We start from the raw sequence: 17050 nt of genomic DNA on the forward strand, positions 1-17050 counted from the left end.
TTGTGGCACACTGTTGGTTTATAGTCATCCTGTGATCAACCAGGTCTTTCTCCTCCTACATTACTTCCAACAAAGTCCCCATCTTATAGCAAAAATTCATGTTGTTAGTCCCTAACTTCATGCTCTTGCACTTTGCACTATTAAATTTAATCTCATTTCTATTTTTCCAGTTTTCAAGATCATTCAGATTTTCTTGTATAATATGTCTGTCCTCCTCTGTACTGAGAGTACCTCCCAATTTTTTGTCATCCACAAATTTTATTAGTGCACTCCCACTTCTGTCATTAATAAGTTTGGTCCCAAGACCATTCCTTGAGGAACTCCACTAGCAAGTTACATCTAGCCTGACTGTTCCCCTTTCAGCCTGACCCATTGTAGTCTCCCTATAAACAGTTCCTTTCCACCTTTCAATTCTAGTATTAATTCCCATTGTCTCCATTTTAACTAATAATTTCCCTTTACTGAAATCCAGGTGAACATCAGCTATCTTCTCTAAGAAAGAGATCAGGTTGTATGCTCTAATTTTTGTAAAACCGTGTTGTATTTGTCCCCATTTATTTCTATGTCATTAACTAATCCCTCTTTCAAAATTTGTTCCAAGACCTTGCATATAATTGAGGTCAAACTAATGGGCCTATTTCTGGATTACTTTTTTTTCCCTTCTCAGATATGAATTTGCAATTCTGAAGTCATAGGGTACAATCCCCAAGTCTGTGGATTTATTAAAAATTCTCGCTATTAGGCTTGCAATATCAGGTGCCATTTCTTTTAATATTCTTCTATGTAGATTATCTGCGCCCACCTGTTTGGTCCCATTAAGTGGTTTGAATTTGGCTTCCACTTCAGATGTGGTGATTTCTACTGCCGTATCCTTGTTCCCATTAGCCACCCTGCCACTCCCTACCCCTTTGTCCCCACCAGCTCCTCATCGACCATATTAAAACTGAGGTAAAGGGTTTTTTAGGTGTAATTCCATACCTATATTTTCTTTAATCTCTACCCCAACCTCAGTGTTTAGTGGTCCTGCATGTTCAATCCTTGTTTTCTTTTTATTTTTATGGCTAAAAAACATTTTATTATTGGTTTTCATTTTCTTTTCAAAATCCAACTCTGCTTGTTTTGGCAAGTCTCACTTTTTCCCTACACTTTCAGACATCTGAGTGGTAGCTTTCCGTGCTGATCCATCCCTTCTTCCATTCCTTGTAGACTTTCTGCTTTCTTTTAATAACCTATTTGAGGCGCTTGTTCATCCAATTTAGTCTGCAACCCTTCCCTATGATTTTTTCAGGCTTCAGCTCCTTTCTCTGACTTGCTGTAATTTCAAGCCTCCTCAACATTCAGATCTTTGACTGCTTCAGTCCAGTCCATTTCCCTAAAAAATTAATTCCCTTAATTTTTTGAAGTTTGCTCTTTTAAAATCAGGGACCCTAGTTGCAGACCTATTTTTATTTATCCTTCCATTTAGTTTAAACTGAATAAACTCATTTTCACTCAAACTAAGATTGTCCTCTACAGCCAGTTCTTCTATGAGTTCCTCGCTACGTACTAATGCTAACTCTAAATGTGATCACCTCTTCTTGGTTCAAAGACTAGTTTGTGAAGAAATCTGTTGAATATCACATCTAGGATTATCTGGGCCCTACCTTTATTAGTAGCGTTTGTCCTCCAATTGATATGTGGGAAATTAAAATCTCCCTTAACCACACAATTCCCAGTAATGTATTTCCATTAAATATTTTAGAGATCTCTAGCTATATCCAGATAAGACTCCAAACACTGTCCCAGTGGAACTTCTGTTACTTTTCTTCTCTAAAGTGATTTTGAACCAAACAGATTCCGTTTTATCCATTCCATCTCTTGTAATATCTTTACAATCTACCTTATCATTAATATACAGTGCTACTCCACCACCTTTATCTTTATTTCTGTTTTCTGTTACCCTTCAATACCTGTATTGCAGTCATGACTACTATTCCACTATGTTTCTGTCATCCCTGTAATATCTGGTTTCATTTCCTGCACCAGTAGTTCTAGTTCCTCCATTTTGTTACCCTGCCTCCTTGCATTGGTGTACAGAAATCTTAGTTGTTTCTGATTGGCTTCAGCCAGATTCCTCACCTGATTTAATACAGTCATTTCACTGCCGGTATCACCTACTTGATTGTTACTGTTGTTAACCATTTTCCTCCTATTTGTTGTTCTTTTCATTTGATTTTCCTTCCTCTCAGTATTAAAATCAGATGTGGAGATTACATGAGCATCTCCCAACCATCTCTTCAGATTCCTAGTTTAAAAGCTCTTTAATCAGTTGTACCAACCTCCATCCCAGAAGACTGTTTCCTTCCCTACTCAGGAGGAGTCCTTCCCATGAGAACTGTCCTCTGTCCATTAATGTATCCCAGTGGTTGGACATCCCAGAGCTCTCCTTCTAGCACCATTTTCTGAGCCGTCTGTTGATCATCATAATATTGTCTCCCTTTTGCTCTATTCCTTTAGAAACAGGTAGAATCCCACTGAAGAGCACTTGAGCCTCCATTTCTTTAAGTGTCTTCCCCAGCCTGGCGTAGTCTTCCTCGATGCACCCCAGTGAATAGATTCTTTCCTGCTCACATTAGTATTCTCCTCAGCCTCCGTCCACATCCTGTGTCTTAGCTCCCAGCAGATACAACAGCCTTGTGTTCTCCAGATCAGCTCTGATGACAGACCTATCTATTCTTCATAGTAGGGCATTCCCAATCACTTAGACTTGCCTTTCCCAGATGTTGGTGCAATTCTGTTCTTTCTGGCTGCAAGTTTTCTCATTTTCTGGTCTCCCTTGCAGTCTTCTGTGAATCATCCTCTGTCCTCCTGTTGCTCCAAACACGATCTCCATTGTCTCTTCTCCTCTTGTTGTAGGACTAGAGATTCTTCTTCTCCCTTGCTCTCCCATCTTCTGTTACTGTCTGCCTCTCCCCCTCTGTTTCCAACTCAGCGCACCTGTTTCTCAGCTCTATTTCTCCTTCGCTAGCTGGTCTTTTCCTCTGCATTGTCTTCTGTCATAGTATACTTTCCTCAATCTGAATCTTAGAGTCCAAAAATGAGGTACTAGCATGAAGTCCTCTAAGCTTAATTACCAGCTTAGATCTGGTACACTGCCACCAATTAGGACTCTGAGTGCCTGTTAAAACTCTGGTCTCCCCAAAACCTTCCCTGGGGACCCCCAAGACCCAGACCCCCTGGATCTTAATACCAGGAAAGTAAACTCTTTCCCTCCCTAGTGCCTCTCCTAGGCTTCCCCTCCCTGGGTTACCCTAGAAGATCACTGGGATTCAACTCCTTGAATCTTAAAACAGAGGTTTTCACCTCAACCCAAGGCAATACAAATTCAGCCTCCGTGAATCAGTTACTATGCCCTCCTTCTTTCCTCTGTCTCCACCACTTCCCTGGTAGGTAAGACTCAATCCTTGGAGCCTACTGGGGAGGCAACAGGTCTAAGTCTTATTAATAAAAGAAGGTGTTTCTCTGGTTCTGTGGTATATTCCGGGCTTGTATGACATCAGAAGGGCCATTGTCCCGACAATTTAAAATACTTTTCAGTCCAAATACACATTAAAATACTCTACAAGCCAGATACACAGTGCCAAATACAGAACAAATTCCAAAAGATCTATGAACTGCCCTTTTTACTCAATGCTCTGCACTATTACTGAATAATATAAGAAGACGTAGCAGAGAGATTGGCAAGAAAACATCTGGTTGCAGCATCTAGTCCTCCAGGAACTCGCAAGAGAGACACAAAGCAAACCACGCAAAACCCACAACAAAAGGCCTTCTTCCACCGAAGATTGCAAGTATCTTGTATCCGGATTGGTTCTGGTCAGTGTTTGCGAGGTCAACTGTTTGATTAACCCTTTGTACAGGTGAAAAGAGATATAACACTTAGCTTATCCGTGTTTATGAACAACTCCTCGATAGAACAATAATGCTTCATCTGGCACTTCCTTCTCCAGCAAGTCTACCCTCAAAGTCTGTCTACACCTCAAGTTCTCATCCTTATTGCATCTTGCAAGTTTTAAGCAATTAGCCTTTGATCTCTCTCTACTCTCCCCATCATGCTGCTCAAAATCATCTTTGAAACTGAACAATAAGTTTTCGGCTGCATCTCCAACCTGAGCGTTCCCTCCGTCATATCTACTCAAGCAGACTATCATATAAATGAGAGGCTATTTGCAAGATACCCTCTGCCAGAATTAATGTACAATCCCACAGCTTACTACATGCCAGTGAGTCTTCATTGTCTCTTCCATTTCGTTCTAATACTACTTGCCTCTTGTAGCTGTGCAGCCACATCTCTCCTAAAGTGCCTTATCAACGAAGAAACACAAAACAAAAACCACAACTGCCACGGCCTCCAACCAAACTCCCTTTTTCAGCTCTGCTGGTCCTGTGCACTGGTAATATCAACTTCACTAAGGGAGTTGACCCCAGCAGAGGATGGATCTAGACTGTTCTCAGTGGTAGCAGATGAAAGAACAAGGAGTAAGTGGTCTCAATCACTTGCTGGGGGAGGTCTAAGGTTTGGATTATTAAGGAAAACTTTTTCACTAGGAGGGTGGTGAAGCACTGGAATGGGTTACCTAGGGAGGTGGTGGAATCTCCTTCCTTAGAGGTTTTTAAGGTCAGGCTTGACAAAGCCCTGGCTGGGATGATTTAGTTGGGGATTGGTCCTATTTTGAGCAGGGGGTTGGACTAGATGACCTCCTGAGGTCCCTTCCAACCCTGATATTCTATGATTCTAAGCATTTTTCAAAGCTGTTGTTTTTTATCTGTGTATTGCCCTATGAATGGTCTTTAGCCATTAGTTTCAAGTAGCATGTGGCTCACAAATTTTAGAGGGTACACAGATCAGGATCTTAGGAATATTTCAGATAGTAAACAACAATTTAAAATGTATATCCACATTCATCTTACCAGATGGCAAAAGCTGGATGCATAAATATCTAGAGAAAGTGGGGGGAGAGTTGAAGTATCATTATTTATTTGCATTGTGGTAGCATCTAGGAGTCCTAGTCATGGTCCAGAATGTCATTGTGCTAGGCACTGTACAAACAAAGAACAAACAGATGGTCCTTTCCCCGCAGAGCTTACAATCTAAGTAATACAATCTGAATAAAGAAATACTTGATAGACATCAGACTGAAAATGTGTGGAGCTAAATAAAAAATACCACACAAAAAACAAAGGCTAGATTCTGATCAAACATAAACTTGTCAGGATTTTCAAGCATTACTTGATAATGGATACAATTTAGCAGGATTTATATTGACTTCTTAGGTTTATTAATATATCAGCTTCATGAAGTATTCTCTAACAATAAGAACTTCCATTCAATAGGCAAGACAAAGGCAGAGAGAAAAACTGAAACTTTATTGATTAGATAAGAATGTTGGAGAGAGAATTTCAAAAAATCAATTATGTGTGGTCTTCTTCAGTAGGTACTTTGCTTTAAAATGAATAAGAGATGAAATGTACTCAAAGTAGAACAAGAAAACCATTTAATCCTGTGTTCATTTACAGACCAAATAGTTATAGCCATTAGTTTGTAACAGTAGTAGATGTATTCTTTGAAGTATATACACTCACAGACTGGCTGCGGTTCTCCGCTCCAGACCAATGGGAGCGGTGGGAAGCAGCGGCCAGCACACCCCTTGGCCCACGCCATTTCCCTCAGCCCCCGTTGGCCTGGGAAGGCGAACCATGACCAGTGGGAGCCGCGATCAGCCGAACCTGCGGATGCGGCAGGTGAACAAACCTGATCACTGTCCTCTTTGCATCCCCACTTAATATATTTGAAGACTATCTGATCCCACCTCAGTCTCCTTTTCTCAGACTAAATATCACCAGATTTTTTTTACCTTTCCTCGTACATCAAGTTTTCTAAACCTTTTATCATTTTTGTTACTGTCCTCTGGAGACTGTCTAATTTGTCCACATATTTCTTAAATGTTACATCTAAACTATGAGCTAGGGGTGTGATTCCCCTGTTTGTGTACACATACTCATGACAGCACAGGTAGCGGAAGTGGAAGAATGGCTTAGCCCCGCTGAGAACAAACTCACCTGAAACCAGTGGACCTGAGGCACATTGGTTAACTTTTCCAGTTTTTTCTGTTCCATTTGGAAGGAAACACAAAAGAAAAAATAACTAATCCAGCATTGATACGATCTTCTTTTGCAGGGGATCTCGGTGCTTTTATTAAACCTAAGTGCCCCAGGCCTGACCTCTGCTCTTCTCTCTCATCATGAAGAGATGACATAGCTGTACTTCCTCTTCTGGGCGACATGCTGTGTGCATGCATTATAGCTGAGCCAGCAAAGGTCAGATGAGAATGAGATGTAGTATGTCAGGAGCTACTCCTTGCCATTGAGAAAACATTCAATTGCTTATCTTTAGCTCAGATCTAAAGAAATGCCTTCATGTACTTTTCTGTAAGTGTGAGTTCATTGTGATGAAGTTAATTAACAGAGGTTTCCTTTTCTCCATGGATTTTATTCTTTAACACACATTAGTCAAGAACATCATTGCCTGAAGTGAACTAAGTTAATTCAAAAAAGAAGAGAAAAGAATCATTTAATTCAAGCTCGTATTGGTTTCTGATCACTTCCTCACTTTGCATTGTGAAGTATGTATCACAGAAGTCTGTATCTGCACTATTTAGAAAGAAAGTTCATGGTAGTGTGATGTAATATGAGAGTTTATACTGCAGGAGTTTGGACTGACCTGCAATACTCAGGGTGGCAAAGCAAGAAAGGAGTTATACAAGTCATTCTAAATGAATGTCAACAAAGAGTTTATATCACACCACTCGGTCATGCATTTTATATAGAGAACATATATTAGAGAGAAACTATTTTAGAAATGTTTTAAGAGTTTTGAAACATTATAGTGGAATTGTTTGTCATATCCCTCAACCTATGACGCCAACTGCCTTAGCTACAAATAGTCCAGCTGCACAGATCATGGAGAATGGGGGATGGGTGGGTGGGAAGGAGAATTAGAAGTAAAGAATTTTTAAAAATATACCTTTTTTGTACATAAGAATATTACAGTTGTAAAGTCTGATATTTTGGAACCTCTCAGGGATAAAAGCACATGCTACATATTCCATTGGAATCTGCCCTTTCTAGTTGTACAACAATCCTATTCTGATGGTTCACTAGTGTTGGATTTTAAATCTGTCACTATTCGAGGACTGATTATTGCCCATTCTGGGTTGGGGTGTGATATAATTTTGGGGGGTAAATTTACACATATAGTTTTAAAAAAAGAAGCATTTCTCTTTTGATCCAGATATAGATTCCTGGGGCCAGATCCTTAGCTGATATAAATTGTCATAGATCCATTAAAGTTATTGTTTCCTGAAATCAGATATAAGCATTTCAATAATTTATGCAATGCTTAAGTGCAAGATAGTTAACTGATAAAATTTCTGTGCTCTTTAACAAAACAAGTCTCTAATGTAAAATCTTCCTGGTTAATGATCAGCATAACATAGTTGAAGGTCTTTTTTGACTATCATTTCTCTAATTCATTATATGCTTGAGTTAGGGGGAACATACAATATCGTAACTAACTGTATTGTTCTCCTATATATATAAAATGTGCCTAATAATGTAGATGATGGTTGTTTTGATAAGACATATCTTATGGTTCTTGTACATTGTCACACTGCACTCTCTTCTCTTCTGAACCCAGTTTCCTTCCAGCTGACAGGAAAGAGTTTGTTTTGCACATCGTTGCACATTCAATTACATCATAGGATGAGAAATGATGTAATTCACTATGTTCCAACAGGGCAAATCAACAGTTCAAGTCAGCTGCATTTTGTTTCAGCAGACAGAAAGTATTATGGATAAAGCCATAGTCACAAATGTGCAGGTTCCTTTTGTTTGCTGGCTACATTGAATGTAATCAAATCATCCATATCGCTATATAGTATATGGCATGTATGTAGTTTTTGCTTCATTTGTATATACAGCTAGATGCCTTATTTCTCTGTTGAAAAATTTCTCTCCTTAAATTCCCAATATAAAATCACCTTAAAAATGTATTAATAACAATAATTACCATTAATAAAATAAGTAATGCACATCTTCCTTTTCTGATTATCTTAAACCATGTTTGACATGTTTTATGATCTAATATTCCTAACATTTATATTAACCATGCACAAAACAGTACCTAATAGATAAGACTCAGAGGGGGGAAATATAATAAAATATATATACACACTGTGAATAAGATATTGTTAAGAAGATTGTAGAAAATAGAAATAAGAGGTGTAGGTGTTACTTTAAACTAAAAGAGGAGATTGAATCTAACCTATGAAACAAATTGAAGGTATCAGAATCATTGCGTTACTGTACAATGAGTAGTTTGATGGCTCCATATGACAATGGTTAGAGTTTTGTAAGTAATGTAAATTATAATGAAATAAATTTAATAAATAGTTTATATAACCGTTCATTGTTGTAGTTGAATGTTTAGTGTGCACTACAGTACTTTTAAACATTACTCTAAATGAGAGCATGCTAAGAAAAATATATCAGAGTGGTAGAAAAAATACTTTTGTTTTCAGGGGGCCAAATTTTTACTATGTGTGAAGTTTTGTTGGAAAGGAGCATATTTTCAGACCTGGAAGCACACTTCAGTTCACCCTGCAGGCAAAGCCAGTGGATACCTATATCTGTCTGTAATCCTCGAAGCACAGAAAGAAAAAGGGGTTTTCATCTTTGGAGCAATATGCATGGTATGCCCACAGGCCAACTCCATCAGTGCTGAATTCAAAAACCAACAAAAACACTACATCCTCACGGGCAGAACTTTTTCAGAAACAAACTAGAATAAATCAGCATGTATGGTGGGGCCACTTTTTCTTCACTCTTGGCTGTCCCTTTGGTGAAGTCATGAAGTAGAACAACTGTGAGTTCCAGTTATGGCTGAGCCACAGTAGGAGGGAGACAGAGAATCATAGCAGGGGGAGGACAGGGCCTCCAGTCCTGTCATGCTGAGTTAGTCTGCTCTGGAGGTATTACTCACCACTGGTCCTGAAGGCTAAGATTTAAAAAACAAAAAACTGAAAATTAGGATTTTAAATCTATATTTAGATAGTTAAGTACATGGCCTAATTTTCATAAATGCTAAGCACCCATAAGCAGCTATGTCTCTGAGGCCCTTGTATCACTTTGAACTAGGAAAGTATTCCAGAGACCCAAGGATTCTCTTCAACTGCACATTCTCAGTTTCTGTAATTTATAATCCTAAATGCAGGCATATTATGTCAGAATGTTCTGCTTGTATTTCATGTGTGTGCACTTTTGTGCACATGCAAGGGAGAATTTGGCTGAGAAAGTGTACATTTTTCAAAAATTACTAATTCTCGTTGCTAAATTCATATGTCATTCCTTCTATGTAGCACCCAGAAACATGCTATAATACAGTAAAAAATTTCTCATTTTATAATTGTTTCCTTTTGTTAACACTGAGAAGATTTAAAACCATTTCCTTTCCTCTAAAAGCAGCACAGTGTTTAATAGTTGGAATCCCCACATGCTCACTCACCAGCATGGGATCTGTGATATCTGTCTGTCTACCTATATATATTTTGTTGTGTGAGAGAGAAGGTAGAAACACTGGTAGAAAAGACCTTGTTGAGGAAAAGCTATGTTAAAGAGATGGGTTTTACATTTGGTTCTGAATGTGATGAGGCTTTTAACTATATAGTGAATTCCATAGTGTAGGTCCAACTCCTATGAATCGTATTTCCAACCAGCTAAGTTCTACCTATTTAAAAAGAAAACTGAAGACCAAATACAGAAAGTAGCTACTGTAAGATTAAGCCTGTCCTTAATAGTCTGAGGTTGTCTGTTGGTGCATGGACCAAAAGCAGAAGTGTTTTTCAATGTATGCAAATAGTGGGAAGCAAAACACATGGGAATTAAAATAGGTACCTTGGCCGCAAAGAAAAGATAATATTGCACTAGCTGTGCTGTTCTAATGCCTGTTGTAATGAGAGCCAAAGAGCGTGGGCCATTCTAGAGGACTAGAAGGCCATCTGCTGGTTGAGTCTAAATTTTCACTATATTGCAAAGGTCTTTTTTTGCCTCTAGTAAGAGAGAGATGTTCAGTCTTCTGGACATGGATTTTAGCCACGCAAGTCACTTTGTGGCTGAAGGTTTATAGACTACTCAAAACATTTAAGTCTAAACAATGTTTGATTATGTTTGTTTTACCTTAAGTTTCATTAAGCAATAATTAATATAGTTATTGTTGCTGCTTATCTGAGAAGAGCAGCTCTTCCCTGTGTTAACTTTTACACGTTACACAGCTGTTAATATAATTAATTAAAATTAAGCAAGTGTCAAATTGACATTGAGAGCCAAACTCTGCTCTTAAACAGGGTTGAATATGGAGTAACTCTGTTGGGGTCACACTGGGCAGTTTCGCTGCCCAGGCTGGCTCAGCTGGGCTCCTCCCGAATCCATCTGTGGTGGGTTGTGTGTGCCCATCCTGATGTGAAACAGGAAGGTGTTAAATCCCTTCACTGAGTAGAAAGGAGGAAGATGACACTTAAAGACTGACTGAGCTGCTGGACCTGGAGCGACATGCTCACAGCTGTACCTTCTAGCAGCCTAACAAGTCACAGCTACCAGTTTTAATCTCCAGGTCTGGCAGCTCAGGTAAGGATCACTTTTCTCCTTGTTGCCTGGGAAAGGGGTTTAACCCTTTCCTGGTTCACACATACTCCCCATTCTAAGCCATCACAGCTACCAAGCAAACTGTTATACTGATGCATCTGTTTTGGGGAAGGGAGTCATGACTGGCACATTTTTAGAATATGGCACAGTTCTCAAACGTCAGAAAAAAAAGTCATTTTACGTGACTATAAAATCTTAGTTTTTTTGAAAAATTAAATCTGTTCTATAGAATTAAAATATACCTCTTACATGAATACCCAGTTGGCTTCCTTCTCCAACAGGGCTTCCTTTGATGTGTTACTCCTAAACTATGCTTTCCCTGGAGCATCAGAGCTGAGCAGAGCCAGGCTGTGAGACCTTTATGGCCCTAAAAAGAGGTTTTGAATAGGTTACTTTGTAATTTCTTCATTTGCTGGTTAGTGGGATGTTGTATACAACTTGCTCAAGTAAACAGAATGTTGTGTTGTCCATTCACCTCTAAGGGTCTGATTCGAAGCACATTTACAGCTGAATTTAAGATTAATACAGGAATGGCTTCTATCAGAGGAGCCTCAATAATGTGACCATATGCTGTCTTCGACTGTTACTTTGGTACCTCCATATTTTGGGTCTTATGGTGAACAATGGTCATTACTCTGAGGTTCTTCTTATATTAAATTGAGCCAATTCCTGCCATAGCATTGCAGGATCTGCCTCTATATGAGTTGCAGTAACTTATACCACCAAGTAAGTGAAGGACAGAGGAAGGTCACCTCCCATTGGGAGGTTAGTTCATAGCTATATTATATGGCTTTTGGGTTGGTTTGTGGATTATTTAGTCTATGTTGCTGAAGTAAATAGAATGGTTTGGATTGATACTTGTGATTCATGCTTAGCATTATTTTAACATCCCCACCTGAGTGTGCTCAACAGGCTGACAATATTTATTATTTATGTGTGATTCCGTACTAACACAAAAAGGCAAGACACCGTGACTGCATCACTTCTCAACTGCTGTTTCTAGCTTTGGATGTGTGGGCCTGATTCTTAGCCCATTAAAGCTACTGAGTATTTCAGTGAGGTACCAGGATCAGGTCCTCTGCCACAGTTGCAATACTGTTTCACTTTCTTTCTCCTCTATATGAATTTTGCTATAAAGGCAGGGCAGCTTGTAGCAGTGAGGTCACTGGTCTGCACGTGACATAACAAATAACTTAATGGTACCTGCTGATTATGTTTGCCCCTCATTTTTCTCGCTGTTAGACATCACAGTTGTATAATGGGCTTGATCCTCCTTCCGTCGACCAGACATTTAAACAAGCTGTACTATCTGCAACTTGAATGCTTCATTCAAGATCAAGATTTTCTGGTCTTGTGGCTTTTGCTCAGAGTATCTTCTGTACGTACAATGTTTAGGGTTTAGGAGTTTGTGTTTGATTGGGTTTGTTTTTGTTTTTTACACGTTCAGCTTTTATCTTCGCTGGTGGGAATTTTTTTTAAATAGTTTCTGGAGTAGTATGATTTATCTCCATGAATCACATAGCCCAACTCTCTAATCTGCTGCAGATACCAAAATGCAATTCCTAAACCATTTGCTTGTCAGCTAGATTTGTTTCTTTTCATGTCACATAATCTAGTAACTGATGGACGGTATTCTCCTAGGAATTATTTTCTAGTTACTTGGTTTTGATTTCAAGGACTTTGTCTATTTTCACAAACTCCCTCTATGGCTACTGGTCACATACACACTGGGAAACTCTAAATTATGATAATGCTTAAAAATATTTACAGAAAAAGAACTCTAGAGTTCAGGCCTCTATGGCTTTAAAACTGGTAAAATCCCAGTTTGGGGCAGCCATAAAAGCATGATCATGGATTGAAAACTTTTAGGCATAGTTTTAACCCAGACTGTTTACAGCCAATTTCTAAACCCCCTAAAAATGCTTTGTTTCGGAAGTGCTAGTATCACCACAACTGTCGAAATAAAAATTATACTTGTTCTGTATATTGTAACAAGATTTTCAAAAATAGTGTTAACGGTTCTCTGGTGGAGAGTGACTACAGATCACAACAATTCCTATTTTAGTACTTTAGTTTCCTTAAGGTCCAAAATATTCTTGCTGGTTTCTTTTTATAAATGAATTTGGTTTCTTTTTCTATGACCTGTAATTACATGTCAGTAACACACCAAGTTGAATACCAAACTATTGTATTCCGTGATTTCATAAGTTTGTGTCCAAGTTGCATGATATTCCTTTGTCTTAACTTTTTGCTTCTGTTATATTTTGCAGTTCAATTTCACCATTCAATATTGAGAGCACAAGGCGCCAGAGAAGATCTGAGTCCCCAGACTCCAGGAAGCGGCGCATCCATAGGTGTGATTTTGAAGGATGCAACAAAGTATACACAAAAAGTTCTCATCTGAAGGCTCACCGGCGGACACACACAGGTAGTACTTTTCTGAGAATATAATAATAATGCTTAGTACTTATACAGCATTTTATATCCTCAAAACTCTTTACAGAGAGCAACTGTTCCTCATGACAGCATTGTGAGGGGAGATACAGTACCAGTAAGTGAATGTACTAGGTTGAAGTAAGTGAATGTTATAATTTTACAGACTAGTACACTCAAAAACAGCTTGTTGAAGTGGCCAGAGACAGAAGAGAAGTGTTGACTGTTGAATAGGGCATTAGGCTAGGAGTCAAGAGACCTGGTTTCTGTTCCCAGCTCTGCCAGTGGGCGAGCAATTCTGTCTTTGCTTTGTAGATAGATGATTAGGGTTGGAAGGGACCTCAGGAGATCATCTAGTCCAACCCCCTGCTCAAAGCAGGACCAATCCCCAAATGGCCCCCTCAAGGCTTGAACTCACAACCCTGGGTTTAACAAGCTAATGCTCAAACCACTGAGCTCAGCTCTTTGAAGTCTTCAGATTATAGACTCTTGGGAGTAGGGAGCGTCTCTTATTCTGTTTTTGTACGGTGAGGCATCAGTGTCAGTTGAGGGTTGTAGGCACTATTTTAATACAGATAAAACATAATATAATAACAATAATAATGAAATGACTTTGGAAAGGCCATGGGTAGTCAGTGTCAAAGCTGAGTGTTGTGATACTAAAGAACTCGGGATATAATTTTTTCAGCAACATTTTTAGTGTCTTATAACTTCAGATCTAAGCATTAAAAGGAAGTTGACTGCCAAAGCATCTGCTCTTTTCTGTTTAATCTCTCAATGTGTCTACGGTCTTATATGCTGCCCATCATTGTGATATCTGAGTATCTCGCAAATATTAATGAATATGCTCTCACCACACCCATAGGACTTAGCGAAGTAATAGTCCCATCCCAGTCTTACAGATGAGGAACTGAAACACAAGGAGCCTGTTGCAGAACTCAGGACTAGGACCATAGCTTCTAGGTCTCTTTGCCACAAGACAATTCTTATGCTCTAACTGAAAGCATAAACATTACAAAGTTAGTATACGTACTTAAATTAGCAGTAAATACAACGTCTTAGTTAGAACTTAGGCATAGTTCACAGTCCCATGATCAGATGACTAGACCACACCCACTTTCAGTACTTATATTTCTTTCAGTTCATCTTGTGAGAGATGCAGCTAGTTGGGAAATGGAAAGTTATGATCTAATGATAAGATGACACTGCCTCACACTTTTGTGGGAATTTAGACTTGCTGTATCTGGCACAAGCTATCTCAGCATTTGTATGTGTTGGAAAAGTTTATCCTGGAAAAGAATAACAAGTTTCCATTTTCTAGGTGAAATCTGGGGACCAGTTCAAACTTGTTAGAGAAGTGAAGTCATTAACACATCTGCATCAGTTTTCCCAGCAGATCTATTTAGCTTTTGTTGAAAGCAATACTGAATCCATCTTCATCCTTATCCCCCCCTACTAAAAAATACTTCTTAAGGAAAGAATCCCCTCCCAAAATGGAAGAAAAGCTCCAGTGGCCTGTTAATTCTAGTCAAGTTTTTTTCTGGCAGGCTGCACTCTTCTCAGCTTCCTATACCTGCCCATCCCTAGCACCATTCCTTATAGGTTGTTTGACTGTCTTTCCTTTCAGTTTACTCTTGTTTGCTGTCCTCTCTTAATTCTGCCCCCTCCCCCCCCGCCATACACACACACTCTGATCCCACTTCAGTCTGCATCCCAGTTAATGGAGGTGGCCGGCACCTCTGAAAGTCAGGCTGCTCGCATATTTAGGGACCTAAAGTTAGGCCCCCACGTTTGAAAATGGCATTAGTATCTAGAATTACTTTTCAGGAGCATTTAGGGAGTAATGGAGTCTCTGTACCTATATCAAATGACAACTGCTTTCTCTTGTAGTGATCTTTTTTTTGGTTTGTTCCTTCTGAAAATATCTCAAAGAAAAGTACCACAAAAAAGCTCACAGCATGTACACAATTTGACTGCTTTATACTGTCATGCTTCCATCTCTGCTTCTATTTACACAATAAAAATTAAACAGAAAAAAGGTGAGTGTCAACTTTAGGCAACTAGCTAATCAGATAAGAAATTCTGTAATGTGTTGTTAAAACTAAACATGTTTACAAAACACCTTCCTGGTCTCTGTGAGAAGCTCACAGTCTTCCTTAAATACAGCATTGACTGTGAATTTACAGTAGGTATTAATCTCATCTTGCATGTTTATCTGAGTCTTTACCTTTGCCTCAGGCAAGCTGAGTCAATTATTTATGTATGACGCATAGTAATTAGTGTGCAGTATTGGACAAGTATAAATGAATTATGACAGCCATGCACACAAGGGTGAGCAAGTTCTTTCTGACAAAAGATCACAGAAACTTGGCATTGCATAATTTTAATTTTTCATGGAGTATGCTGTTGCACCATTTGATCTTGCTGCAAATAATTTAGCTGAGCAAAATTGGTGTGAAAGCTCCTTAATATTTACTTGTACACTTGATGTATATTTACAGCAAATTAAGTAGATACACAATCATTTTGATATAGTAAACTTTTAAAAATATTTTATTAAGAAATGTTGACATTAAACAATAGTTTTTTAAATTTAATTTTTAAAAAACTGTAGACAGTAATATCATATCATATTTTCGCTGTGTGACCTGGATACTTGAAGATACTATCAGTAGCAACTGTTCACCAGTGTTATTTCAAATGCTAGTATAAACAATGAACTCTCACTTGTGGCTATTGAATCCACTAGGTGGTGAGCTTGAATAACAAATTGTTTCTGCAATTAGAAAATCAGAAAACATTCAAACAGATCTCGCTATTAAATTAGAACATTTCATAAGTCACAAGTACCAGCTATCAATTTTATCTTTTCAGTATCAGGTTTTTGTTATTATTTTGCCAAATCATCTGAAAAGGTTGGAAAATATCAGGTGTGATGGAAACCTGAGAGGCTTACAGTGAGCATGTGCTCAGATTTATTATCTCCCTTAAGAAGAAGAAGAAACTATGAGAAATCAGATGACTTGTGTTTTCTCAGGCTAGTTTCTGTCTCACTGAACTCACACTAAACTGCTAATATGTGACTCTTCAAATGAGTAATCTTTATAGATCAGAAGGGTGAAAGCACTCTACTGTAGTCATACCTAAAGTATGCATTCATTGCATTCTGCCTACGTACTTGATGATCCTAATCCGTGCAATAACTGAGCGTCATCATTCATACCCAGTGTGAAATTTAATCGCATAAAGTTGTGGAGGGTGCTTAACTGGGTAGTGATGGTAGTGGTATTTTATTAGAACCTCCTAAGGAGGCAAATATCTGGAGTTATAAGGTAACTTGGTATGGGGAAGGAGGGGGAGTAATTAATTTTAAAAACGTTTTAATAGGTCCTACAGAATAAAGTTTACTTTAGTTCTTCAAAGTCTTCCATGGAGTTGGTTAGACATTTCAAAATTAGAAATGTTGATGAAATTTTCCATCAACATTTCAGGAAAATTTTGCTTCATTTTTCAGTCAGCGCTAGTTTTTCTCTGTAACTAGAACTGGGTGCAAATGTCAAATGTTACAAATTTTTGACCATAAAAATTGTGTGTGAGGGGGGAATTGTACAAAATGTTTCACTTTCGTGTGAATATGTTCTGTAGAAGGATGGAAATTTTGAAATTTCAGAGAAAAGCAGGAAAATATTGCAAAAATGTTCAGAGCGTTTCATCCATCTTCACATTTTTTCAAAACAGCTCTAACTATAATCTAGCTCAGGGATCGGCAACCTTTGGCACGCGTGTCATAAGTAGATAGGTAAGGTAAGGGGTAAGTTTCTTTTACCTGGAAAGGGTAACCAAACACCTGACCAGAGGACCAATCAGAGAACTGGATTGT

The 17050-nt window shown here is 38.5% G+C and overlaps 1 protein-coding gene across 2 annotated transcripts in view; it reads left to right on the top strand.

The window, feature by feature from the left end:
- KLF12 (KLF transcription factor 12) overlaps window positions 1-17050 on the top strand; it is a 369879-nt gene that overhangs the window by 328226 nt on the left and 24603 nt on the right. For both annotated transcript variants that reach the window (XM_075061546.1, XM_075061547.1), the window contains one exon: window positions 13008-13165. In XM_075061546.1, coding sequence (XP_074917647.1) covers window positions 13008-13165 — 158 coding nt within the window. The remainder of the gene's footprint in view (window positions 1-13007; window positions 13166-17050) is intronic.

Source organism: Chelonoidis abingdonii, chromosome 1, assembly GCF_003597395.2.
Source record: "Chelonoidis abingdonii isolate Lonesome George chromosome 1, CheloAbing_2.0, whole genome shotgun sequence".
In the NCBI taxonomy this organism is placed as follows: Eukaryota; Metazoa; Chordata; order Testudines; family Testudinidae; genus Chelonoidis; species Chelonoidis abingdonii.